The 26916-nt window shown below is 44.8% G+C and overlaps 2 protein-coding genes across 2 annotated transcripts in view; one reads left to right on the top strand and one right to left on the bottom strand.

Moving 5' to 3' along the window:
* The window catches only part of VIP4 (leo1-like family protein), a 107829-nt gene that overhangs the window by 63103 nt on the left and 17810 nt on the right, over positions 1-26916 (top strand). Inside the window, exon 6 of the mRNA XM_086512065.1 lies at positions 16172-16303. Coding sequence (XP_086368191.1) covers positions 16172-16303 — 132 coding nt within the window. The remainder of the gene's footprint in view (positions 1-16171; positions 16304-26916) is intronic.
* On the bottom strand, positions 16497-18675 carry LOC147457021 (uncharacterized). Its single transcript, XM_086513501.1, has one exon. It carries the CDS (start codon positions 18542-18544, stop codon positions 18152-18154), a length of 393 nt encoding a protein of 130 aa, XP_086369627.1. The 5' UTR covers positions 18545-18675; the 3' UTR covers positions 16497-18151.

Raw genomic sequence — 26916 nt, 5'->3', positions numbered from 1 at the left:
CTCATAGTCTGGAGGAAGGAACTGTGCGTAGAACTCCTTCTTGAAAACATTCCAATCTTGGGGTTTGCGATTTTCTAAGATCAGGGTTAACCACCAACTGCTGGCGGTGCCTTTCAGGTACATACTGACATGGGGAAGCTTGGATCTTTCTTTAAAGTTCCCTTCTGTAATGCAACTTCAAATTGGCGGATGAAAGCCAAAGCTTTGTCATTATCATGCCGTCCATTGTAGGTGTCGAATTTTACATCTTTCTCTCTGCTTCCTCTTATGGTGCTCCTTCTTTCTATGCTTAGACTCCTTGTGGACAGGAGTCCTTTCCCTTGAATGCACTTCTTGCTGCGACGGATCGTCAAGAAACATGTCTTCTAGAGAGACTACGTCATCCAGATTCTTCATGAAAGAAAACTGAGAAGAATCAGGAGGATCCTGCTCTTGAACCTTTGGATTAAACCGCACATGACGTTCTGGAGGTTTCCTCTACCTCTCGTGCATGCGGGAGGTTCCAATTAAAGGATCTTTCTTTGGTTCTGGCGCCTTTGGGTTCTGCGGGATTTCTCCCGACCCCATCTGCACTTTCTCCTTCCCTTTCTCAAGAGTATGGAAAATCTTTTGGACTTTTGGATGGGAGAGAGCTTTTTGTAATTCTACCACCTGTTGTTGAAGGAGAGAGAACTCTATCTCGCGTCCTCCCATTTCTGCAGTCTGCCAAGAGTCGTCAATCCCTTAAGGAAGAGAGAGATGACCTTGCTCTGATACCACTGTCACAAAAATACGGAAGCGAAAACTGACTGTTAAATGCAATTTATATACTCAAGAGACTTTGGAGAGAAAGCTTGACACATCATTGGGGACCAGAAGATGGGATGGTACCCTCCCATAAAGAGAATATCTTTATTACTAAGGGAGAATCTTTACAAGCACAGGAACGGGGCAAAAGCCCGTCCTCTATTCTTTCTTGTCCTTTTTCTACTTCTGACTGAGAGAGTAGAAGAACTGCTCTCTGACTACTGAGAGGATCTTTTCTCTTCTGTGAGATTTTGTGAAGCTCTCGTAGGCGAGAGTCTACCTCCCACAAAATTCATTGGAAGCTCTCATAAATGAGAGTCTATCTTCCGCTAACTGTGTCTCTTCGGACATAATCATTCCTACAGTCAACCCACGAAAGAAACATGCAAAACGCATGCACACACGCTTGCTGTAATTTTCTGTACATAACCAGAAATTGTTACCTGAGCGCGTTCCAATGCCGAAATGGAGGTCCTTTTCGCGATGGAAACGCTCGAAACTGTGTATGTGTAGAGTAGGTAGAGAGGAATAAGATTCTATTAAGACTTTGTTGAAATTCACCCTAATACAGGTGATTAGGGGCTGAAAACAGAGAATTTGCAGCAGCTAGACGAGAGAGAAAGAGAGTTTTCTACTATACGCGATGAAACTTCTCCCACAACTGCCTACAACCATGAGAGGCCTTGTTCTAGGTGATGGGTGTTCAGAGGCTCCACATACACCACAAGGTGCTGCTCTCAAGCTTCAATGGAGAGCTTCACTGCGTAGAGGACGTTCAACTTAGAGGGGGGGGGGGGGTCGTGCACTGCCAACTTGGCAAGAGGGGGAGGGGTTGCTCTCATATAGCCAGCCAGAAGAGGGGGCGCTAGCTAGAATAGGAGTGAGAGAGCTCTAGAGAGAGATTGCATGGGTAAGTGTGCCAAGTGGCACACTTACTTAATAATTGAAAAACCATTCAACTTTTGACTTTAAAAGTCAATTGCTAATGAATGAAATTTGCAATTAAGTGCACAACTGCACACATAGATGCAACCAATGAAAATGTTAGCTGCTCCCTAGCGCAATGCTGTACCAACACTGCTCTGGCATTACCTGTTCGCACTTGTCCGGCCATTTGGTCCAGCATAGACAATTTTAAAATAATTTAATTGATTTATCCTAAGGCCGTAAAAATAATTCAGGCCTTAGGGTTACTGTTGTTCTAAGGACCCCATCTCATTCCTGTGCTTGCACTAGCGCGCGTAATTTTCTGAGCTTGAAATCTGAGGCTACTATCTATCCCTTCATTGAAGACCCGATTTCCCAATCACTAGGGCTTCATGGTATTTTCTGCTAGGGTCTCCCTGAGGTGCTCTGGCCCAAACTTGGGTGCACCTGAGGCCCCATAACTGCTAGATCTATTCTGATGCGCACACAACTAATTAGATAATTCTTTTCTCGTAAATACATTAATTATTTACAAAGTCTGACATAGTTACAGCAGGAGGGAATTGTACAGAGGCCTCTAAGGTCAAGAAAGCTGCCACTTTCTTAAAGGACAATGCGCTTTGGTGGACGACATTGTTAATACAAGGACATGCATCCTTCACTTGGGTCTACTTCAAGCAAATGTTTGCATCTGCTTGGCTGTCAAATGAATTTGAAGCCGACGTCATTACAAATTGGCACCAGCTTACTTTGACTACATGCAAGAGCTTGCTGGAGTACAATCAGAGGTTTTGTAAAGCGTTACTCTTAGTGACCTCCTACAGATTTGTGCCATTGACAGTGCAGATAGAGAGAAGTATTGTTGTGGGCTGCCTAGAGGGCTTCGGGACTACTGCACCAAGAACAGAGTGGCTACCCTCACTCAGCTTATGGAAGTTGCTAACACTGGTCTTGCCTTGTTGAAAGGAGAGGACAGTGGGTTTCCGAGCAACGAGAAAGGAGGGCAGCAAAAGAAAAATTCAGCGAAGAAGCCCTTTGTGAAAACGGCTCCTGAAGCGTCACAGGGGTCAAAAAAGGCCACCAAAGACAAGAATTCAGCGAGTACTTCTGGAGAGGAGGCAAAGAAACAGAAAATGAAGCCTTTTGTGCGCAAGTCGCTCGAGGAAAAGAAGGTTCTAATGGCTGAAAATAAATGCTTTATATGCGAGCAACCTAGTCACTTTGCTACCAGTTGTCCACAAAGGAAAAGACCAGCTGACTCAGATGATTAAAAGGACCAGAAAGGCAAGAAGCCTAAACCCACGGTAGGTTTGGTGCCAAATATGGTGGGTAATAGGCCCAATACAGATGCCAGTGAGTTATGCAGGGCATGGGTAAAGTTAGGGATCAAACAACACTCATCTTCTTTGATCCAGGTGCCAAAGCAAACTTTATCTCACCAGAGCAAGCTATCAGAGCTGAAGAAATGGGATACGCAACATAGGCAGGGTTGGCATGTCCTGCCCACTCAGAGTGTGTTACTCCCATTATTGGAAAGCTGCGTCTGTATACTCAGTCATATGTGGATACAAAAGAAGTTTATATCATGCCATTGGAAGGGTGCGATGCGCTACTTGGAATTCCGTGGGTGTTCAGAGTGCATGGCGTGCTAGATGCCTTCGGCAAGACGATCACCCTTCAGCATAGGGACAAAACTCATGTTTTGGATGTAAAGCTCAAAGGGGAGTCTGTCCCTATTGTATCTGCTTTTGCTATCACTTCTATAATAAAGAATCATTTTTATGTGTACTTGATTTTTGCACGTGATGTCTCAGATAATTGTCAGTCAAATTTATCTGTGTTAGATAAAGAAAGGTCAACATTTTTGCGAGAGTTTAGTGACTGTTTCTCTGATTCATTACCGTTGCAATTGCCGCCAGAGAGACCTGAGGATCATCGGATAGATTTGGTGCCAGGGTGTAGCCCACCAAATAGACCTCCCTACAGGGTTAGCGCGGCGCAGCAGAAAGAGATTATGGGCGGAGTTATTAGAGAAGGGGCTGATTCAGCCTAGTTCTTCACCCTTTTGCTCCCCAGTGCTCCTAGTGCAGAAAAAGGATGGCTCATGGCGCATGTGTATTGATTACCGTGCGTTGAATAAGAATATCGTCAAGAATAGGTTTCCTATTCCTAGAATTGATAATATTCTTGATCGTTTAGAGGGTGGTGCAATTTTCAGCAGGATAGACCTTAAGAGTGGGTACCATCAGATTCGTATAAGGCCAGAGGATGTGCACAAGACTGCGTTCATAACGACATTTGTTCTTTATGAGTTTCTAGTGATGCCGTTTGGGCTAACAAATGCTCCTGCCACGTTCAACAGAACGATGGACCGGATTTTCCGCTCGCATCAATAGTTTGTTGGGACGTTCTTCGATGACATGATAGTCTATTCGAAGAATGAAGAGGAGCATAGGCGTCACTTGACCATTGTGTTCGAAGAGCTGCGCAATCACAAGCTACTTGTCAATCCTAAGAAAAGTGAATTCTTCTCGGAAGAGATCCACTTTCTTGGCCACATAGTCTCAAAGGATGGTGTCAGAATGGATCCCGCAAAGGTCCAAAGCTATTAAGACATGGCCAGACTTGAAGACTGTGCACGATGTCAGAAGCTTCTTGGGATTGTGTTCCTACTATAGAAGGTTTATTAGGAATTTTGCAGAGATAGCATCACCTCTTCATGCATAGCAAAAGAAAGGTCATTTTCAGATGGACCCAAAAAGAGATTTCAGCTTTTAGTCTCTTAAAGGAAAAGTTAACTTCAGATCCAGTAATTGTTTTGCCAGATCTCAGGAAGTCATTTGTGGTCCAGTGTGACGCGTGGGGCAGTAGCATCGGAGCAGTGCTAATGCAAGATGGACGGGTAGTAGCTTATGAAAGCCAAATTTTGCAAGGGTCAGAGAGGACTATGCAAGTCTATGAGAAAGATCTCTTGGCCGTGATTCATGCGCTTTCTAGCTGGAAGCACTACCTCTTAGGTGCTGATTTCGTTGTCCAAACGGATCATTAGACCTTGCGATACTTCTTGACACAATCAAAGTTATTCGAAAAGCATATGCGATGGGCAAACATTCTTTCTATGTTCCACTTCTAGATTATGCATGTGGAAGGCAAGAAAAATGTTGTGGCTGATGTGTTATCAAGGAAGCCACAAATTTCAGCTGTGTCAATTCCTTATCATCATGAGTTAGATGACATGAAGGAACAATATGCTACTGATGAAGATTTTGCAAGGATCTTTGAAAAGTTGCAAGAGGGGCAACATAATGAGCACTACTGCCCCAGAGATGGTTTTATGATGATGCATGGCAGACTTTGTGTCACTAGGCCATTGCGACATAAGGTCACGGAAGAGATGCAGGGCATCGTGGTATTGATGCGACAGTTAAAGTGATAGAGACGTTCTTCTATTGGCCTACCTTGAGGAGAGATGTGGTTGCCTTTGTGCGAGCATGCATGATTTGCCAAAAGGTCAAGTTTGACAAGCAAAAGGCACCAAGTTTGTTACAACCACTGCCGATTTCGGATATGCCATGGGAAAGCATTGCTATGGACTTTATCTTTGATCTTCCAAGAACGCCAACAGGGAATGATGGTATATGGACCATTATTTGCAGGTTCAGCAAGCAGGCCTATTTTATCCCTGTCAGGAAGAAGATAAATCTGATCAGATGGCACGCTTGTTTATGTACAATGTGTTGAAGTACCATGGTATGTCACAATCGATTGTCAGTGATCGTGATCCTCGTATGACCAGTTTGTTTTGGAGAGGATTGTTTGAGAACATGGGCACTACGCTCAAGTTCTCGTCTTCGTTTCATCCACAAACTGATGGACAGTCAGAGAGGCTAATTCTGCTGTCTTAGATCTGTTGAAATGCTATGTATTAGATAATAAGAGCAAGTGGGAACAGTATTTGCCTATGCTTGAGTATGCGTACAATAATAAGGTGCATTTCTCACTGGCAAAGCACCTTTTGAGATTGTTGAAGGCGGTAAAAAGGTTCCTCCCATTTTGCATACAAAGGACAAGATCTTTGAAGCAGATCGATATGTTGAGAACATGGATGAAATGTATAAGAAAATTAAAGTTGCCTTGGAGAAGACTCAGGCAAAGCAGAAAAAGGCCGTTGATCGTCACCGTCGTAAATTGCTGTTATTACCTGGTGATTGGGTTCTGTTAAGGTTCAAAAAGGCAAGGTTAAAGCTCAGTATGCGTTACTATGGGCCTTTTCAAGTGCTTGACAAGATCAGTGATGTGGCTTACAGGTTGAAATTGCTTGATGCATGGAAGATTCATAATGCATTTCACGTGAGTCTTCTAAGACCCTTCGTGGGTGATGTGCCAGAAGATATGCCAGATGAGGATCAACCAGAAGTTGAGGAATTTGCTGAGATCCTGGTACCTGAGCAAGTTTTGGCACATAACGACAGAAAAGTTAAGGACAGGTTGCAAGACGCTATTTGGTGAAGTTTAAGAACTATCTGCCTATGGATGCAAAGTGGATGGAAGAGCATGAAGTTGCAGAGTTACCAGATGTATTGTAGCTTTACCTTGAAGCCTTTGGATTACAACCTACTTATGTCCCAACCCAACGTGTGCAAAGGAGGGGTAATGATAGAGCTACCACATCAAATGTACATATGAATTCAGTGTAATAGATGGAAATGACAAAAGTATGAAGGTCTCATTAAGTCATTTGTATCTATGACCTTTCTTGCGGATACACGCGATGATAAAAGAGTGCTAACAACACAAGATTTTCAGTGGCGTGTGTTTATGGTATGCAATCGAGGACGTTTGCGATTTCAAGAGGGGGTATGTCACGAGGACGTGGCAACTGTTAACTATGTCACGAGGACGTGGCAATTGCTAACCTTAGTTGTTGGTTTCTTTCCAATGATTTTTGTTTTATTTTTGAGACCCTCTTTTTGAAGTTGCAAATGGTCGGACATTGTATGGCCAATGTGAACGGTAGTTTCACCCGCAGACGGGAAGTGGGTCGGCACTGGAATTCGTATAGTAAGAGGATGTCTAAGCATAGTACAAGATCAGTAGGTCCCCCCGTCGCACTTAGCAAGCTGGTGGATACTAGGAAGTGAACTCAATAAAGGCATAAAGTCAAGGTGGGATCACCAACAGAAAGTATCCAACAGTTGGGTCACATTGCACTTTTGGATGCGGTCCCAATGAGGATAGATGTTCAGATGACCAGTGGGAGCCCAATGGAAGCATCTCCTAAAAATTAGGGAATTGCAATTTTGGGCTGTGAAATGTGTTCGTGTCATTACCTTCGGAATGACAAGGGGAACATTTTACAACTCTGCCGCGAAGTCAACTGGGCAACTGGTCGTGAGATCTTTAGACGGCAACCCCGAAACGGGAAAATGCGTGTAATCGTACCAAATGGCGCATTTTAGTGTACTTTCCTTATGCAATGAAGAGGTAGCGCTGAATATTAAGCTGGGAGGCCTCATTTTTCATACTTTCACAGGTTAAGAGCTATGGAGTGCTTTCTTTCCACTCTGTGTACAATGTGGTGCTAGGAGTGATGCCCTGCACACTACACACTGCTCTCTCTCTCTCCCCTACGTGCAGTTATGTGATGCCTTACAAGAGGGCTCTTTATTTGACTAATGTACAGTTGTGTGGGTTCATGTGCGATTGTTGAGGCAAGAGCCTCTTGCACAGGTACTAGATTAGCTAGTGGCTAATCCCCCGCAGGTACAGGTGAGTTCGGAGAGGTTTCACGTGAGAAATCTTGTCCGATTCAAAGGGCAAGTAGCCCTACAGGTGCGGGAGCTCGAGGACTTGCTACGGATGCGTCCGGCTCGCGACATAGAGCCCAAAACTGGGAATTACAGCCTGCTGTGTATTTTTGCAGGTTTAGGGTTTTGGCCCTAAACGATCCCTAATACCCTGAGGAGGTCCGAGGACGCGAGGGGACCGCTGTAGAGGTGATTTGGTGCATTTTCAGGGCAGAAAACAGAGCATTCAACGTGCTGCAGATTCTCGCCAGGTTTTGCAAAGTCTCCGTATGCGTCGGAAAAGTCATCTATTGCGTGGGGATACTGTCTATGAAGCGTCCTAGTGCACTTATGTTGCTGAAATCGTGCCAGAACAGGTGGTTTTCAGCCCGGATTATGCGGGACAGCTCGTAGGAAATCACAGGTTTTATTCCCTCTGTTAAAGTATAAAGAAACACAGAAAGGGGCGCCAATTTTGGGGCCTACAGGTTGTCGGCGTCTGCTTGGAGCATTCTAGCTTCCGAGTCGTGTGTGTGCTTAAGTGTTAATTCCTACCGTAGGTTCCTTTTGCGAAGTACTCTCTCCCTCTGTGTGTGTGTCTAAAGTAAAGAATTTCGGGTGAAAGCCAAAGCCCAACGCCCCACGGGCTGGTTTCAACACTTGTCATTGGCAAACTTTGGCTGCATTGTTAGGGGTATTTGGGGCACGAGGACTTCTTTACATAATGCCCTTGGAAGGTTGTGATGTTTTCGTGGGAGTCCCTTGGTACCATAAGAAGAACGCCGTGGTCGATTATCGGGCAAAGAAAGCGACATTGACTACTGAAAAGGGCCGAAACATTGTACTTGATGTGAAACTGAAGGGCGAGTCTGTCCCTTTTGTATCGGCTTCAGTCGTTTCGAAATTAATGAAATCCAGTCTGTTTGTTTATTTGATCTTTTTGAAAGAGTTGAATGATGAACATAGGACAAATACGTCTGAGCTTGATAAAGAACGCCAAGATTTTCTCCGCACTCATGCCGATTGTTTTTCTAAGGGCCTGCCAGGCGAGTTGTCACCAGCTCGTCCTGAGGATCATACCATTGATCTGATACCTGGAAACACACCACCGAACGGGCCACCTTATCGTGTGAGCCGAGCCCAGAATGAAGAGATTATGAACAAAGTGAAAGACCTCTTGTCACAAACTGCTGACGTGTCAAAGCCCTGAAGAAGGGAGCCAACTTGCAGATGTGGGCCGAGGGGCCTAAACCCTAAGTGAAGAGGCAGAGCAGCAGAAGATGAAGCAGGACCATCACACACACACACACACACACACACACACAAGATACGCGATGGTTTGCTGACGTGGCACACCTATACAGACAATCGGAAAATTCCGCTGACTGTTGATGTGGTAGGATTGTACGGATTTCCATTGTACGGATTTTCACTTTTTATGCTGGCAGTGCTGACGTGGCAGACTGTACGGATTTCCATGATTTACGCTGACAGCTTTTTGGCACTGCTTTTGGACTAGAAGCTTTTGAGCTTTGAAGGCTTTTCACTGTAACTGCTTTTCAGGCTAAGGGCCTTTAAATGTGAGGTTAGGGCTCATTCTCTGGCATGCTTCTTGGAGAAGGTGCAGAGTTTGGAGTACCGGCTTGTACTGTGTTGATGCAATATAAAGAAATACCGAAAGGGGCGCTGAGGTTTGGGGCCAATACTCTCTGGGGTGGAATTCCACCACTCCGTGTCGCATGTCGTCTCTCTCTCTCTCTCTCTCAGTTCAATTGTTATTGAAGTGCTAAAAGTCTGTTCAATCTGTTCTTTTCTATTGGCACGTGGTGCCCGTCTTGTGATAGAGGTATCAGAGCATCAGGCGTGTGCTTTTCTGAAAGCATATCGGTTCCAGCAAAGAGCAGACAGAGCAAGATTGCACTTCCAAAGCTCATTGGAAATTTTAGTTTTGTGCTCCGACCCCGGACTTATTAGCCACTCCCTCCCATCACGCATCGGGCGCGCTCTCGTCTGCACCGCTCATGTCTTACAAGGCATAAGCCATTAAGATCACTTGTAAGAGAAGGATCCAACATTTGTTTTGAGCTGCTGTTTTTCTCAGAGGCAGTGCCATGCAGAGGTTGATGACTATAGCTACCAAGCAGCACACTTCCAAGGACTTGGCAAGCTTTCAAGAAAATTTTTTACCCGAAGTTATATTGTTTCCGACATCTTCCTTCGGAGTGCAACTTCTGGCAGAGTGGGGTATCCTGAAATGCTTGCCATGGAACCCTAGTAAATTATAAGTTGAAATTTCTTTACATCTCTCAGCAGGTGCCTCTTGTCGATAACCTCGGAGGTCCAGTGTGACTGCTATGACTTGGGACTACCATCACCGCCACAGGAACACTGTCTATCCAAGAGCTGATGGACCATGCTGTGGTCGGCTACGACCTTATGAAAGGAATCTAACCCTAATTTTTGGTGCAGGTTACAGGATGGAAAGTCAGTCGACTTTTCAAGCTCGATCGATGTCGAGATTGCTTGTTTAAGTTTATATTTTGTTTGAGATCTGTTTGAGAACTTGTTTGGTGATCCTGTTTGAAATTTGTTTGAAATGGATGGTATCTGTTTTGAACCTGTCTTGGTGCCGATTTGAAATGTTTGATTGTGATTTTAATACTGGTTTCAATGATTGGTGATTTTATTCCCGGGTGGAGTAGTGAGAAATGATGATTGAAAAGTGTTGTTGTGACTCCGGCCCGGACCTGGATGGTTATGCGGGAGGAGTATTAAGAAGTCTGAGCAGTGGTTACTCTCAGCACCTCCAAACGACGCAGGCTGCAATCTAGGGGGCGTTTGGTTGTAAAAAGGCCTCTATATCTCCCAGCCCGGACGTTTTTACGTTATGCGGGAGAAACGATGAGGGAGTCGTTGAATATCTCCCAGCCCGGACCTTGTTAGGTTATGCGGGAGGAGTGCTCATCGGCGGCTTTATGTTTCTATGTCTTGTAACATGCATATGTGAGCTTTGTGTTGCATTGTGATGTGCCAACCGCTGAATATTCCTAATTGGATGAGATTGCCTGGGTATGTCATTTTAGTGCATCACGATACCCGTGGAAGATCAGTATGGTCTGGGTGTGATGGCTAATTTTACTACGCCGGAATATCAAGAGTTTCGATCTGGACGTAAGGAGAAGCTAACTCCTTGATCAAAAGAGCCGAAAGGAGAAGCTAACTCCTTAACAAAAAGAGCAAACTGATTGTCCCTCGGAATGACCCTCGAAAATTTTTGAGCGAACTTGAGTTGTTTTGCAGATATGCTGTAATCGCGGACGATTACTCTCTTTCATGAAGGGGAGATGTCACAAACTGCTGATGTGTCAAAACCCTGAAGAAGGGAGCCAACTTCCAGATGTGGACCGAGGGGCCTAAACCCTAAGTGAAGAGGTAGAGCAGCAGAAGATGAACCAGGACCATCACACACACACACACACACACACACACACACACACACACACACACACACACACACACACACACACATACACACACACACACACACAAAAGATACGTGCTGGTTTACTTACGTCGCACACTTGTAGAGACAGTCCGAAAATTCCGTTGAGTGCTGACGTGGCATAATTGTACGGATTTACGCTTTTTACGCTGGCAGTGCTGACGTGGCAGGACTATACAGATTTCCATGATTTACGCTGCTAGCTTTTTGGCATTGCTTTTGGACCACACGCTTTTGAGTTTTGAAGGCTTTTCACTGAAACTGCTTTTCAGGCCAAGGGCCTTTAAATATGAGGTTAGGGCTCATTCTTTGGCATGCTTCTTGAAGAAGGTGCAGAGTCTGGAGTACCGGCTTGTACTGTGTTGATGCAATATAAAGAAATACCGAAAGGGGCACCAAGGTTTGGGGCCAATACTCTCTGGGGTGGAATTCCGCCACTTCGTGTTGCGTGTTGTCTCTCTCTCAGTGTAGTTGTTATTGAAGTGCTAAAAGTCTGTTCAGTCTGTTCTTTTCTATTGGCACGTGGTGCCCGTTCTGTGACACCTCTTGGAAAAGGGTCTTATCCAACTGAGTACTTCACCTTATTGCTCTCCGGTGTTGTTGGCTTTGAAGAAAGACGGATCTTGGAGAATGTGCATTGATTATAGAGCTTCAATAAAATCACCATCAAGAACAGATTTCCGATTCCTAGGATCGATGATATTCTTGACCGACTACAGGGATCCTCTTGTTTCAGCAAGATCGATTTGAAGAGCGGATATCATCAAATCCAAATCGCGTCGGGAGATGTCTACAAGACAGTTTTTCGGACGACCTTGGGTTTATTTGGATTTTTGGTGATGCCTTTTGGCGTTAACAATGCTCCTACGACCTTTAACCGAATGATGGATAGGATTTTCAGAGAGTACATATCTTTTGTTGGCACTTTCTTTGATGACATTATTGTCTTCTCCAAGGATGAGGAAGAACATAGAGAACATCTACTACAGGTCTCTCAGGCATTGCGGGATCACAAGTTGGTGATTAATGCAAAGAAGAGTGATTTTTTCTTATCAGAGATACACATTTTGGGACACATTGTCTCAGTAGCAGGAGTGCAGACGGACCCGGCCAAGATTGAGACTATACGTGATTGGCCCGATTTGCAGAATGTCCATAAAGTTAGAAGCTTCTTGGGCTTATGTTCTTACTATCGGCGGTTCATTAGAAAATTTGCAGAGATTGCTTCCTCTTTGCATATCTTGACACAGAAAGGAGTCCCTTTCTTGTGGGGATCCACAGAGGTGATTGCCTTTCAAACTGTGAAAGAGAAATTGACTACGGGACCAGTTTTGACTTTGCCAGATTTGCAGAAGTCATTCGAGGTATATTGTGATGCTTGTGGTCGTAGTTTGGGTGCGGTCTTAATGCAAGAAGGCCATGACATTGTCTATGAGAGCCGATTGTTTTCAAGGCCGGAATTGACAGCACAGATATATGAGAAAGTGCTTTTGGCGTTTATCCATGCTTTTACTCAGTGGCGACATTACCTACTCGGAGCCGATTTTACGATCTTCACAGATCACCATAGTTTACGCTACTTCTTGTCAACGAAGCAGCTATCGAAAAAGCAGATGTGGGGGGCGAACATCTTATCACAGTTTCACTTCCAGATTGTCCATGTGCAGGGACAGAAGAACTTGGTGGCAGATGCTTTGTCCCGGAAGCCGTTGGTCTTGGCTATTTCCGCGATACATCATAGAAGCTTCGAGGATATGGTCGATCAATATGGCACAAATCCAGATTTTGCAGATCTATGTTTGATCAAATATAGAATGGGGAGGTAGTAGCGGGATATTCCATTCGGGATGGCTACTTGATGAAGAAAACGATGTTGTGCGTTACACAGCCGTTGAGGGAAAAGGTTCTAACCGAATGCCACTGTCCACCATTTACGGGTCACTTCGGCATTGATACCACCTTGAAAGGTGTGGAGAGATACTTCTTTTGGCTGAGACTCAAGAAGGACGTGGACGATTTTGTACTCAAATGCTTGGTATGCTAGAGGGTCAAGTTTGACAGGCATAAAGCACAGGGATTGTTACAGCCTTTACCCATTCCCAACCGCCCCTGGGAAAGTACTGCTATGGATTTCATTTTTGATCTCCCAAAGACACAGAGTGGGCACGATGGTATCTGGATTGTTAAGAGATTTAGCAAGCAAGCTCATTTCATTCCGGTGAAGAAAACAGTCAAGCCGGATCACTTAGCGAGACTGATAGGCCCCCGATGCTAGCATGTTTCACATGGCATGCCTGAGACAATTGTCTCTGATAGAGATCCCCGATTCACGAGTTTGTTTTGGAAGGCTATTTGGGAGAACATTGGCACAAGGTTGCAGTTCTCGTCATCTTTCCACCCGCAGACAGATGGGCAATCTGAGATTGCAAATTCAGTCCTACTGGATTAATTGAATTCTTACATCTCGGATCAGAAAACTCAATGGGAAAGGTTTTTACCTTTGGTGGAATTTGCCTACAATAACACGATTCACTCTTCGATGGGGAAGGCGCCATTTGAGATCATTGAAGGTGCTCCGAAGGTTCCACCCTTCTTAAGCACGAAAGATAAGATTTTTGAAGCCGACGAGTACACGAGGGACTTGGACATTGCTTTTGCCAAGGTCCGGGAGGCTTTAGAGAAATCTTAGGAAAGACACAAGAAGGCAGCAGATCGACACCGTCGCGATTTGAAATTAAAGGAAGACGATTGGGCGCTTTTACGTTTTGAGAAGTCACGCCTGAGATAGAAAAAGGGAAATGAGCGGCCTTTTCCAAAGCTTAGCATGAGATACTATGGACCTTTCCAGATACAAGAAAAGATAAATGATGTCTCCTTTAGATTGAAGCTGCCCGATACTTGGAGAATTCACAATGCTTTTCATGTGAGTCTCTTGAAGCCTTTTAAAGGCTATGTGCCCGATGATGGGGAGCCATATAAGCAACCCGACGTGGAGGAAAGCGAGGAAATCTCGTTCCAGAACAGATACCGGCACATAAAGATGGAAAGATAAAAGGTAAACTGATAAGGCGGTTCTTGGTTAAATTCAAGAGCTATCCCGCATTGGATGCGAAGTGGATGGAGGAGGAGGACCTGGCAGACACTCCTCAGATTGTGAACCTAAGGATTAGTTAATCAGGCATTTGTGAGGTCCCGACTGGATCTAGATGCGATTGCTAAATACGTTGCCGATAATCATGGTCTGAGATTTGGAATAAATTTTTGAATGTGATTTGTCATGTGATGTCTTGTGATGTCAAGTGATGTCTTGTGATGTGACTGTCGATTGGTACATGTGCTAGATGTGTTGTTCCTAGTGCGTCGGTACTAACAGTCAGTGTCTGCTAAGACAGCTTATGGCCTCTCTGTTTTGTAGGCGTAATCGAGGGCGATTACAATGCTTTCAAGAGGGGGGTATGTCACAAACTGGTGACGTGGCATGCCCGAACACATAGGCAGCAAGGTACAATAGATCCGTCACTAGATTTGATAGAGTCACTGATGTCCCTTTGGGTTTCAGGGATACTGTTGAGCTGACAGTATTCTGCTGTTTGACTTTATGACCTGGAATTCCCAAACATGAATATGATACTGATTGATTTGTATTTGACTTGTTCGAGTGCAAGAACTGATAGACGAAATGACTGTAGCATTTCGGTCTGATAAATCTCTATGGACATGATTGCAATAAGGAATAGTTAATCGGGCATCTGTGAGGTCTCGACTGGATCTAGATGCGATTTCTAAATACGTTGCCGATTAATCCTTGTCTGAGATTTGGAATGATTTTTGAATGTGATTTGTCATGTGATGTCAAGTGATGTCCTGTGATGTCCTGCGATGTGACTGTCGATTGGTACATGTGCTAGATTTGTTGTTCCTAGTGCGTCAGTACTAACAATCAGTGTCTGCTAAGAGAGTTTATGGCCTCTGTCTGTTTTGCAGGCGTAATCGAGGGCGATTACAATGCTTTTAAGAGGGGGGTATGCCACAAATGGGTGATGTGGCATGGCCCGACACAGTCACAGAGTGGGACAGCAGACCCGGACACACACCCAGTTTGGCGGCAGAGACACGTGGCAGCAGTACGGCAGGTCTGGATTTTCCGCCGCAAATCCCGCTGACTTGCTGAAGTGGTAGAGCGTACGGATTTCCGCTTTTTACGCTGATGCTGTACGGAAATCTGCTTTTGCGTTGCTGAAATTCTACGTCGGCTGATTTGAGAAGCTTTCGGATTAAGTGCTTTATTTTTACAAGCTTTTGAAGTTGACAACTTTTGGGGCTCTGCTTTTGGGCATCCCTTGTAACCTATAAATTAGTGGGCAGGGCCCTCACTTCTTAGAGCATCTGGATGCAGAGTTTGAGAGTGAGAACCCTCCCACTCTCTTGTATTTTGAACACAGAATAATACAAAAAGAAATATTGAAAGGGGCGCCAGTCTTTGGGGCCAATATCTCTAGGCATGGAACTCTGCCGGGCCGTGTCGAATCAAGTGTGAATTGTGAATTGTTTTGAAGTGAATCTCTGCTGTGTCGCGGTAGAATCTTGACTTGGAGTGTCCAAGTTTTGTTACGGTGGACTTGGAAGAGAGACCACCACCACCACCTTGTAGAGTAAACAAGGGTAAAAGCTGAGGGGGACTAGAACTTGACACCAGCCACTGCAATAATTGATAAGGGTCACCTCCACCACATGCATGTGGGGCAGCAACGCAGCAGGAAGGCGAGGCAAACATTTTTGCTGATGCACTAGAAGAGAGGCACCATCAAAGAAAAAAGCCAAAAGGCTAGAGATCAAAGAATCCAGCCAAGTAGAGGAAATCAGCCATTGTGATGTAATTGTTAATTGGGAACAAATGAGCTGATTTTTTTGTGCAAAGAGCGTTCAAGCAAGGCTGTAGTTTTGTGTGTCAGTATAACTTTCTGTAGTGCAGGACACTGGTGATTTTTGAATATGCTGCAGTTGTTCACAAAAGAATAAAAAAAATTGTGGTGTATGGGCTATGCCGCAACTATCACATGTGAAAAACTCGGTTACACAATGGATTGATTACCTGTCTTCATATCTTGGAGAGTCTTGCCTGTTCTTCTTTTTTGGATAAAAGCTGATGCTGATGCTGGTCATTTTGCAGTATGAGAGCAATGCCAGATTTGTGAAATGGTCAGATGGCAGTATGCAACTTCTGATAGGAAATGAAGTTTTAGATATCTCCATACAAAAAGCTAATCAAGATCAAGGTCACTTGTTTGTACGTCATGACAAGGTGCAGTATTGTTTTCTTTGCATCTTACTCATGCGTTGGTCATCTAAGTTTGTAGTTTGTGTTTGGTATGCAAAATTCAGTTTGTATTTGTTATTGGTTGAACACAACCCCCCCCCCCCCCCCCCCCCCCCCCCCCCGCCCCCGCCCCCCCAGTATTTTTTTATAATTCACCCTGCATTATAGGTGATATGTATTGGCACTCTCTGAAGTGATCATGTATCCTTGTTGAATCCTTGTTGACCTGGTATGCACTTAATTTAAGGTGCGGAGCTTGCCCTTTCATGTTGGGCTGGTGCAGAAACACTACTGATACTGCTCATTGATTCGGAAATTGGTGTTGTGTTGACCCGTTTTTTGCTATGGTGGATGTCATGCGCAGGCCCTTATGGATCTGGGAGGGTCTTCCCTTCTCTCGATTATATTGAGACTCTGCTAGCCTTTTTCTGATACTCCAGCAGTTGTCATTTCACTGTTTAAAGCTACAGCTTTTTTAATTCACAGTCCACATTGGCCGTCACATCCTCTGCCATGAACCCCAGCAGCCTAGACAGTTGGGACATGGCTCAACAGCGGCTCTCACGTAAAATAGTGGTCGTGCATGAGAAATGAAATGAAATGTTATATTAGCGTCTTCAAAACGCCAAAATGACCTATGAGACCAGAGCATTACAATGTGGTGGATTTGATACAAAGTCAGAGTAACAAAATGAAATGACAAACAAAATGATAAAATATAAATACTATGAAATCCTAAGCTTCTCTCGCTCGATCAATGTGCCTTTGGTGTGAGGTGACAAGATCTGCTGTGGTAGTAGCTCCTCCGAGTGTCCAGTGTCTGCTCTAAAGAAGTCTGTGATGTGTCTCTGAGACTGGCTGGCCTCTCCTCTCATCAGGCTCTCTCTGTGTCTACGCAGCTCGAGCAGAAACAAACCCAGGCATCTCTGATCCTCGTACTTCATGACTTTGGAGAGTGGTCCAAAGCCCTCTCTGAACAAGCACTGGAAGCGGCCTCGTATCTCGTAGTAGACGGGGCAGTGGCATGTGTAGTGTAACTTTGTCTCAGGCTCCATGTCACACAGGGGGCATGTCTTGGCCTCTCCTGGCACTCCGCTATATCTCCCAGTCTTGAAACGCAGCTGGTGCGAAGATGTGTGTATCTTGCCAATAGCACACTGTATCCCATGAGACAAGTGGGTGTCCATGTATCTGGGCCTCGTCACAAAACCGTCCGCCGTAAGCTGGAGAAGATGCTCTTTGTAGAAAGCCATCTTCGTGCCCAGTTCGTGTGCTGGCTGTATCTATGTCCTCCTGGTGTCTAGCTGAGTTAGGTCCTGGCGAATGAGCCTAGTGATCTCGGACTATGTAAGAGTCAGGGAGGGTGCATCCAGTGAGTACTGGAAGGGGGGCAATCTGTCTATACTGAACCCATGCGCATAGTAGTCTCGTACGGTCCCGCACATTTTGTACGCGTACGATGATGTGCGGTACTAAACGAACTAAAAAATTTTATGATGTACGATGACGTTATGTACGTTCAAATAAAAAAAAACAAATAATTCTCAAGTCTAAGGCTTAGGCCTTAAAGAAATTTGACATTTGTATGGATTACAAGTTACAATACTACAATGTAAAGAGTCAAGACTCAAAGACTAAAGAGAATGAGCATTACATAAACCAAAATGATCATTGAAATTTGATAAGTAGAGAGTCAAGACTCAAGATGATACAAAAAAGTGGGGGGACCAAGTGGCAAGGGCTACAAAGTACTCAAAAAGTGGCACACCTTAATAGAGAGACTAAATAGTAAAGTCTAAAGTAACTAGTCTAAGAGCTTCTAGAATCTAGTCACTAGTCACTAGTGCTCTCATCATCTTCCTCATCTTCCTCTTTTGAGCCTTGCTCATCATCATCATCCTCTTCCTCACAAGAGTCGAAGGATGACGGCTCATAATCTCCATCACTAATGAGGTTGCCTTCATCATCATACTCTGGCTCTCGAGGCTCTCTATCCTCCATAGTGATGGCCGCCACACAAGAGCCGCTTCCGGAGCCTCGCCGCACATAGGTCCTAGGAGCCTCCGTGGGTATTGTTGATGCTCTGCCTCTACCTCTTGTAGCCCTGGCACCTCTGCCTCTTGTAGCCGATGTAACTCCATGGATGATGACCTTCTTGCGTGATCGTGTGCGAGAAACCCGGCGATCAATCTCCTCAAGCTCCAAGTAGAGCTCACGAAATATCATTTGCTCCTCAGGGTCTTGCTCTTTGTTGACACTCTTTAGATCGTAAGCGTGAGCTCATCCACGTTGACCTATTGACATTTACAACATTGGACAATGAAAACATAATTAGATAGAAAATGGAGCGAGTCGTGATTATAATTTATAATTTATACCTGTCGAGCCATAGGCATCTCATGCATAGAGCGCAACATGCGTAAATTGGAGCGACAATAGATAAGTCGCTCTAATTGCTTCGTTGAGAGCTTGTTTCGGATTTTGGTGTGGATGAGGGAGTATGCGGACCAATTCCGCTCGCATGCTCCCGATGAGCAATCCTAAAACACATCAAGAGAGGCATAAGCTATAAGAGACTATAGTTAAAGAGATTAAGCACAAAACGTAAAAGTTTAAGGCTTGTCGCTTACTTACTTGGCCAAGAACCCTCAAAGCAAGTCGTTTGAGAGTAGGCAATTGATAGCCAAAGCTCTCCCACCAAAATAGGGCCTTCACCAAGGATTGCTGCTTCCAACACAAGTTGGAAGTAAATGCGGTGCCTCGTTGGTCACTATAGTTGATTACCTCTTGGAGAAATGCTCCAATGTTCTCTTCTTTTAGCGCCTTAAAGAGGTAATTGTTGCGCTCCTCAATAAGCTCTTGATTTGCAAAGAGTTCCGGCTTCTTGTAAGCTGGATGCAAGAGAGCCGCAAAGTCATGGATAGGTCTCTTCATCCAATCCCACCGCTTTTTGATCAGGAGGAGAATGTTGTCTCTCTTGGGAGAGTCCTCGAGGTAATCACTACAAGAAGAGAGAGGAAATGTACTAAGTAGAGAAACAAGCATGTAGAATCTAGATATATAGAGAATGTATTATGTAATAATAAATATGTAGTTATACCGTGTTCCATCGGGAGCCCCATCTAGGATTGTAGACTTCTCAATCTCCTTGTAAGCTTCCTCCATACAGTGCCATAGAAGCCCAATAGTTGCCCCTTCCATGTCGGTCATGCGGAGAGCCTTGTACAAGGGCAAGATCACAATGACAAGACCCTTAATTTCGTGCCAAAACTCCTCCCGCAAGCAAAGCAGTTGGATGGCTTTTGCATCTTGTTGTGAAGCGGCGGACTCTCCATTCATCCACTCCTTAAACTCATCGGAGACCATGGTCTTTTGTATTTTGTTTTGCACATCATAGAGCCGCTCTAGAAGTAGCCACGTGGCGGCAAAGCGAGTGGCCGATGGCTTCTTCAACTCAAGGTCGGAGTAGGTGCGGTAAATGGCAAGCACCCTCACTTTGCCATTGATGAAATTGATGATGGAGAGTGCTTGGTTGAGGATATCTTTCACCCAACCTAGCTCTCCTATGTCTTCAAAGAGAAGGTCAAGGCAATGAGAGGCACATGGAGTCCATACTATGGATGGAAATTCCTTCTCTAGCCTCTTACTCATTGCCTTGCAATTTGAAGCATTGTCGGTATTCACTTGCACGACATGCTCCGCACCAACCTACACAAGAAGCATTTGTGACAAAAAGAGTTAAAACTTAAAAGTAAAACATAGGACTCATTGGCAATTGCTCAAGACATAAAGGCTCGATTTACGGTTTTACCTCAAGAATGGCTTTTGTCACAAAACCGTCCGTCGTAAGTTGGAGAAGATGCTCTCTGTAGAAAGCCATCTTCGTGCCCAAGCTCCTGTGTTGGCTGTACCCATGTCCTCTTGGTGTCTTAGCCGAGTCAGGTCCTGGCGGATGATCCTGGTGGTCTCGGACTGTGTAAGAGTTAGAGAGGATGCATAGAGTGAGTACTGGAAGGGGGGCAATCTGTCTATATTGAACCCATGTGCCTGGAACCATGACGTCATCTCCCCATACCAACATGCTGTGTCTCCCTGCTTGGCTAACTGTTGAGAGGACTCCAGTGCGAGGTGGGCGTATCTGTCTCTGGGAAGTTCCCACAAGCGGTGTATGAAGGAAATAGATCTGGTGAGCGCCTCAACTACTAGTGGGGGGGCAGCTAGCTTTGCTCGGATAATGGCACGTGGTACTGAAGCCTTGGCTCTAATGAGCCGCGAAATCATGGAGACGAGAGGCTTCTCCATGTCCCCCCATCCATCAGTCTCTTCCGCTCTCCTCAAAGAAAATGCTGGTCCACTAAATACCACTCCCAAGGTAAGTGTAAGCATCTGTATATTCCACTGTCTCCTGGCCATATGTGAATGCGGGCGTTGACCTCCTGATCCACTGCGGGGTGGTGTTAAATACCATGACCTTGGTTTTACCAAGGTTGACAGACAAGCCAATCTCATGGGCAAACCTATGCAAAGCATCCAAGTGGCGTTGCATCCCCTCCGGAGAGTCGGAGATCAACACAATATCATCAGCATATAACAATAACGGAATCCATGTCCTTGCCAGCGGTGCACCTCTACCACCATCTCTCTCAATGTAGTCAGAAACCTCATCCACATACATACCAAATAGAGTAGGAGAGAGCGGGCATCCCTACTTCACCCCAATAGTGGAGTGAACCGGTGTAGATAGACCCTCTGAGGTGCGTACATGCCCTACTACTGATCTGTACAGTGCCATAATCCCCCAAATGAGCTCTGTGGGTACTCCCATCTCCTGTAATCTGCGCATCAATCTAGCTCTGGGTACTATGTCAAATGCTATGCTAAAGTCCACAAAGGTACAATAGATCCGTCTCCCATGGGATCTGCCCTCCGCGATGATGGCCTTGAGCGTCAAGATATGGTCAAGAGTAGAAAAACCTCTCTTGAACCGTGCTTGCCCAACAACACGCATTCCCTCCCTCTCTGCCCATCTACTCAGCTGCTGCTCAAGAATGGATGCGTACAATCATGCCAATGTGTGCCCAACCATGATAGTTGATAATTTCCAGGCTCCATAGGGTCTCTTGACTTGAAGATAGGTACAATCGTAGATAGGCTCTAAGTATCAGGCAAGCCCTCACACATGGCACGATTAAACATAACTACTAGAAGCTCTGCTAGTAGATCTCTGGCATGCATGAAATGCTTAGCCACTAAGCCATCATGATCATATGCTCTCCTAGTCCTCATCCTGTCAATGGCCTTCTTCACCATCTCAGCGGTGAAAAAAGCACACGTGTGTGGGCATGGATGGGGGGGGGGGGGGTGTCGAGAAGGGGCTGCTGTCCAGAAACTATGTACAAAGATGATGTGTACTGACCCCAGGTCTCTGTAGAGGTAATGGCGGCGGGGGGGGGGGGGGGGGGGGGGGGGGGACTGCTCATGAAAGAGCCTCCATGCCTCATGTGCGCTCCTTGCCGCACTGTCGAAGCGAGGGACTTGGCAATACACCGTGTGCGAGCCACAAATGGCTCCAAGCACACAACAAGCCTAAACTAGCAAGCTCAAGAGAGCAAAGGGTGTGTCACTCACCACTCTACGCTCGCCTTCGTGGTGGATTCCTCGCCGCGATGAAGAAGAAGCTGCAGTCGTGCCGCGCTCAACCGCTTCACCGCCGTCGTGCCTTCGTAATGCTCGATCGCACACACACTCTCCCTCTCTCTCTCTCTCTCACACACACACACACACACACAAGGAGGTGAAGAAGAAGAAGATGGAGATGGAGATGGAGCAAGAGCACTCTTCTATTGCACAAATGAGAGTGTGAGTAAAAATTAGGTTTAGTTGGCTTTTATATGAGCTCACCCCATTCACACTTGGGCGCCCATGCTTAGCCAACTAATCCCTTGAATGTCCCAATTAGAGTGCGCCTCTCATCGGCGATCACTCTTACCCTTTTCCTATTGGTCCGACAAGCCCGGTACCTGACTCTAAATAATACAACGTTTATAGATCATAGGATGTCCGTGTGCCGTGAGGGTTAACATGCCCCCCTTCCTGATGTAGATTCCGTCCTCGGAAGCTATTGAGTTGAAGCTGGTTCGTCGAGGTGGAAGAGCATTTGAGATGAATGTCCTTAGCCTTCTTCAGTCACTGCAAAATCAAACAACATTGGCACAGTAATGGCATTCTCTTAAAAAGCATATGCAGTTTTAGGTAGACAAATTGATTAGTAAAAGAATTTCAAACAATTTGTTAGCAATGAACATTAAATTGCTATGTAATCAAATGCATAAACAGATGTAAAGGTAAAAAATTAAACAAGTCTGGGGTCGCTAATTTGACGGTCGAAAGGCACTAGAGATCGAATATTAATACCATGGATAAGCTTCTTAATTTTCTGTGGTCAATTAAGTTGTTTAATCGCGAGAGCCAAGTAGTCATGTTCGAGGGCTGACTAGAGGCTTTATCTAGAAGACCTTGTAGTTAAGCTACCATGAAAGGAATTTCTCATGAAATCATCGCCTGATTGATTACTTTTTCTTTGACCCCCCAAAGTCTTTTCACAGTGATTCAATTTGATGTGTGTGCTTATTTTGTATGCCTTGGGTTTTTTGCTTTTCAAGGAAAAGCGCCCACACTGGGAACCTCTAGGGCTCTAGTACCATAGGCAATACATGTGAGTGAAGTACCAAATCAAACTGAGATTTCTCTTCCAGCTTAAAATTTTACATTGTGGTACTTTGATTTTTTGTTTGTTCATTTTCAGCATTTTAATTTTGTAACTTTGGGGGGTCATATAACACTGTTACCCTCCCCAGGCTCATCACATTAGTAAACTCCCTTTATAATACTTAATCTAAAGGTCAATAGGGTTAAGCCCACTAGAAAGCCCTAGTACATTTCATACAATGCTGCCTAAATCGGATTAAGAACCTAAGTAACCATTGCTTATTAGGAAGGCATTCCCCATGGTATTAAGAGAAGATTTCTAATACCTAGCTTGGTCAAACTAGCTTAGTCGGACTGCCTGAGTTTTAAACCTAGACAACTGATTATGACAAAAGATTACATTGAATTAAATGTTTGATACTAAGCAAATGCGTTGAATATTATGCTACCAATCACAATCAAAGCAGACAAACATGGATGCAAAAAGATAAGGGCAATGCTAATGGATATAAAACACCTGTTTGTGTTGATGGTCGCGCTTGATTTGAAGTGTGAACGAGAGAAAGGTTCCATGAAGGTCCAAATCCTATCAATAGCAACACGCTTCTGTACACATTAGGAAACAAAAGGAATACCTCCAAGAGGCACATTAGTGGGAAAAGAGAACTTCGCTAATCTCTCAACTCTAAAACAGAAACACTCCTATCGTACTAATCTTACCTACCCTCCATCACTCAAGTGATGAGGATCAAAGGTGTTTCATGACATAGGTTTCTCTTTCAGTATACCGGATGTAAATGTGTAGGTCTGGGTCAATGTTTTGACTTTTAATGTGCATACTCGTTTGCTAATTGCTCTTGCTCTTTATTTTTTTGTTTTTTGTGAGTATAAAGCTTTATATGTACATTCCCTAAGATTGGTGATTGAGAGGTCAGGGAAAAAGGTTGAGAGGGGAACAAATGAATGATGACTGTCAGCAAACACTCCCCCCTTCCTTGGGTAGATCATACTGTTTGAAATGAGCTTGTCACCCTTTGAAACCAATTGTTCCAGTTGGTAATAGGTGAGGATTTTTGCCAGTAGTTTTCTATTACCCTAGGTGCCTCGTCAAGCTGCAAGGGTGGTAAGATACTCTCCCAGGATCGAACTTGAAGTGGTTCATCGGGTGATTCTTGAACACTGGGAGGTGTGGATTCTTTTGTAGCTTCATGGAGGTCCACTACTATAGATGGAGGCTGTGTAGAAGCTTTTACCTCTATGGATGTATTACATGAGGAGCTAGAAGCTTCATGGGACTCCCCCCTTCCTGAGCTAGGTGGAACAAATCGTTCTTTCTTTGGTACCCAAACTAGCTCTGGACTAGGTATGTAGCATTCTGTGATCTTTCCCTTTCCACGATCATTGATTCGTTTTGGAGCTACGGGATTGGGCTCACTTGGGTCAGGTGATAGGTAAGAGCACAATCTACGTTTTGGCACCCAGATTTGATCATTTCCTTGATAGTAGCCTTGGGCTCCCAATAGTCGTTTAGGTATCCATCGCAACATTTTCTTACTTTTCTTGGAGCGAGTGGTACGTTTCTTACAAGGCTTCTGTTTTTTAGCACTAGCTATGGTCACTAAAGAAGCTTTAGGGACCCACTTGTATGTTTTCTTCGTGACATTAGGATGAGTCTTGTCGGAAGCGATATGCATTGCTTGTAGCATATTTAAGGGTACAGGCATTTCATCCCCCTCAGGTGTTACCCAGGTCGTCCCCCTATTTCCCCAAGTGTCTATGGTTGCTGCTAGGTGGACCCAATCCACATTGTCCGACTAAGTCATCCTAGGTAGGATATCCCTATAAGGAGAATCTTGGCCAATGTCTGTATCTTTCTTACAAGTGTAACAATATTGTAGTGGGGCCGAGTGAACTGTGGTGTCAAAGCGATGATCAATAATGGTTTTACTGCCTAAGGGGTGTACCTTACCAGTCACCAAATCCACTCTAAGGACAGAGTCTTGGAATTGCAAATAGACATGATTTTTAGACCAATCATGAACCATTTGTGCTTCCCTCATGAATGGTCGTCCTAAAATCATTTCATATGACATAAGGTGTTTAGAGAAATCCATTACAATGAACGTATGTCGTACCTTGTGTCCTAGAACTTTGATCTTAAGATCCTTGAGTATCCCCATAGGTTTGGCTATGGTACCATTTGCCATCTTTACCACAATGTTAGTAACACTGAGGCGGGGTTTTCCCATGGATTCCCAACAATCTTTTGTAACGATGCTAACTCTTGCACCACCATCAAGAATTCCCTTTATAGTTAATCCCTTGGTAGTGATGGGTAGGGTTGCATTAGACTCGTCGCCTTCAAAATACTGCCCTAATTCGTTAATGGGTACCTCGATCACGGACTCGTGTCCATCTAAGTCAAGTGATTGCACATGATTTTCCTCATCAATCATAATCGAGTCAGGCCTATTTGGTTGCGCAAACTGCGGTAATCCCGTTCGTAGCTCTCCGTTAAGGAATGCTCGAAGTGCAAGGAATAACTCAGGATCTCCATACAGCTTTGCTATGATTGTGGTTCGGACCTCAGAAGACATGAAGTCCACTAGTTTGGCAACATTCATTGGCGTTTTGCAGGGTGTAGGTCCTTGACTAGGAACTGGTGAGGATGGAATCTTATATTCCTCAATGGGATCAGGTATTCCTTCGTTAAACATCCTTTCCAACAAGAAGGGTGTATGCTCACTTTCTGATGTCCCGTCCTCACTCCCTTCTTGGATGATACTAGATATGGCTAACGGTCTATGGTTCATGTAGGGTGGATGAACTTGCGTGGGAAACACTGTGTCATGAATTTTGACATGCATGGGTTCTGGTTCTAGTTTCCTTTGAGTCTCCTCCACTAAACCTCTTAGATGTTTCACCTGCTCAATCTCGTCTACTGGGTTTGGGTACGTCCCAATCTTCTTTTTACGATTCTTCCCTTTTTGCCCCTGCGGTTTATCTTGGGGGTCTTGGATTGGATTTGGATACACTTGTGGTGTTTTCAGAGGCTCTTTATGGTTTTCTCTTATTCGGTTTTCATTTGGTTCCATGTTACGGTTTTCTTTGTCGGTCTTTCCCTTTGTGGTATTGGTTCCAGTCTCCATTGTCTCGATTGAATCTGAATCATCCTCGAGGTCATTCATATACACGGGGTCATCTCCTGTTCCTATGTTTGTTTTGGAACATGGCTTTGAATTTCCCGTATTCTGCGACCTCTTCCTTCGTGTCTTCTTTTTCTTTGCTTGGATAACTGACGCGGTATCTCTCTCTTCGAGGATATGGCCTGGCCCTTGAAGCATGGACCGTGTAATCGCATAAGCGGGTGCGATGGGTGGTATTGGCGATGTCACACTAGCAATTTCGACCAAATTTAGGGGTGTGATTTTAGGCGCATTTGGGTTATAGGGGCATTGGGCAATCAAGTGATCTATGCCACAAGGATTACATGTGAGTATTGACATTGCAGACGTGCTCCCTTGATTCATTTGCATCTGTGCAGCATTCTTTTGCAGCCTAATAGGGCACTCTGCTGCCCGATGTGGTCCACCACACACGTAGCATTGAAGAGGTGGCCTCCTAGCCTGGGTGTTGATATTTTGACCTCTGGATGCGAGAGCAGCAGCTTGATAAACCGGCTTGACTTGCCCCCAACAATCTTCCATGTAGTATATAGGACACTCTTCCAATGTATCAAGTCCGTAGGCAATACTAGTGCGAGCATTAGATGGCTCGCAACCCACTTGGTTCATAGGGGCGACTCTTGGATGCGGGGGCTGTGGTCCTAGCACAGGAGGTGGTAGCGGTGTAGCTTGTACAACATTTTGAGATCTAGGGACCATGTGTTG

This window comes from Adiantum capillus-veneris, chromosome 5 (assembly GCF_014529385.1).
Source record: "Adiantum capillus-veneris isolate H3 chromosome 5, ASM1452938v2, whole genome shotgun sequence".
Lineage (NCBI taxonomy): Eukaryota > Viridiplantae > Streptophyta > Polypodiopsida > Polypodiales > Pteridaceae > Adiantum > Adiantum capillus-veneris.
Note: the sequence above shows the minus strand (reverse complement) of the source record. Positions and strands in the feature narration are given on the sequence as shown.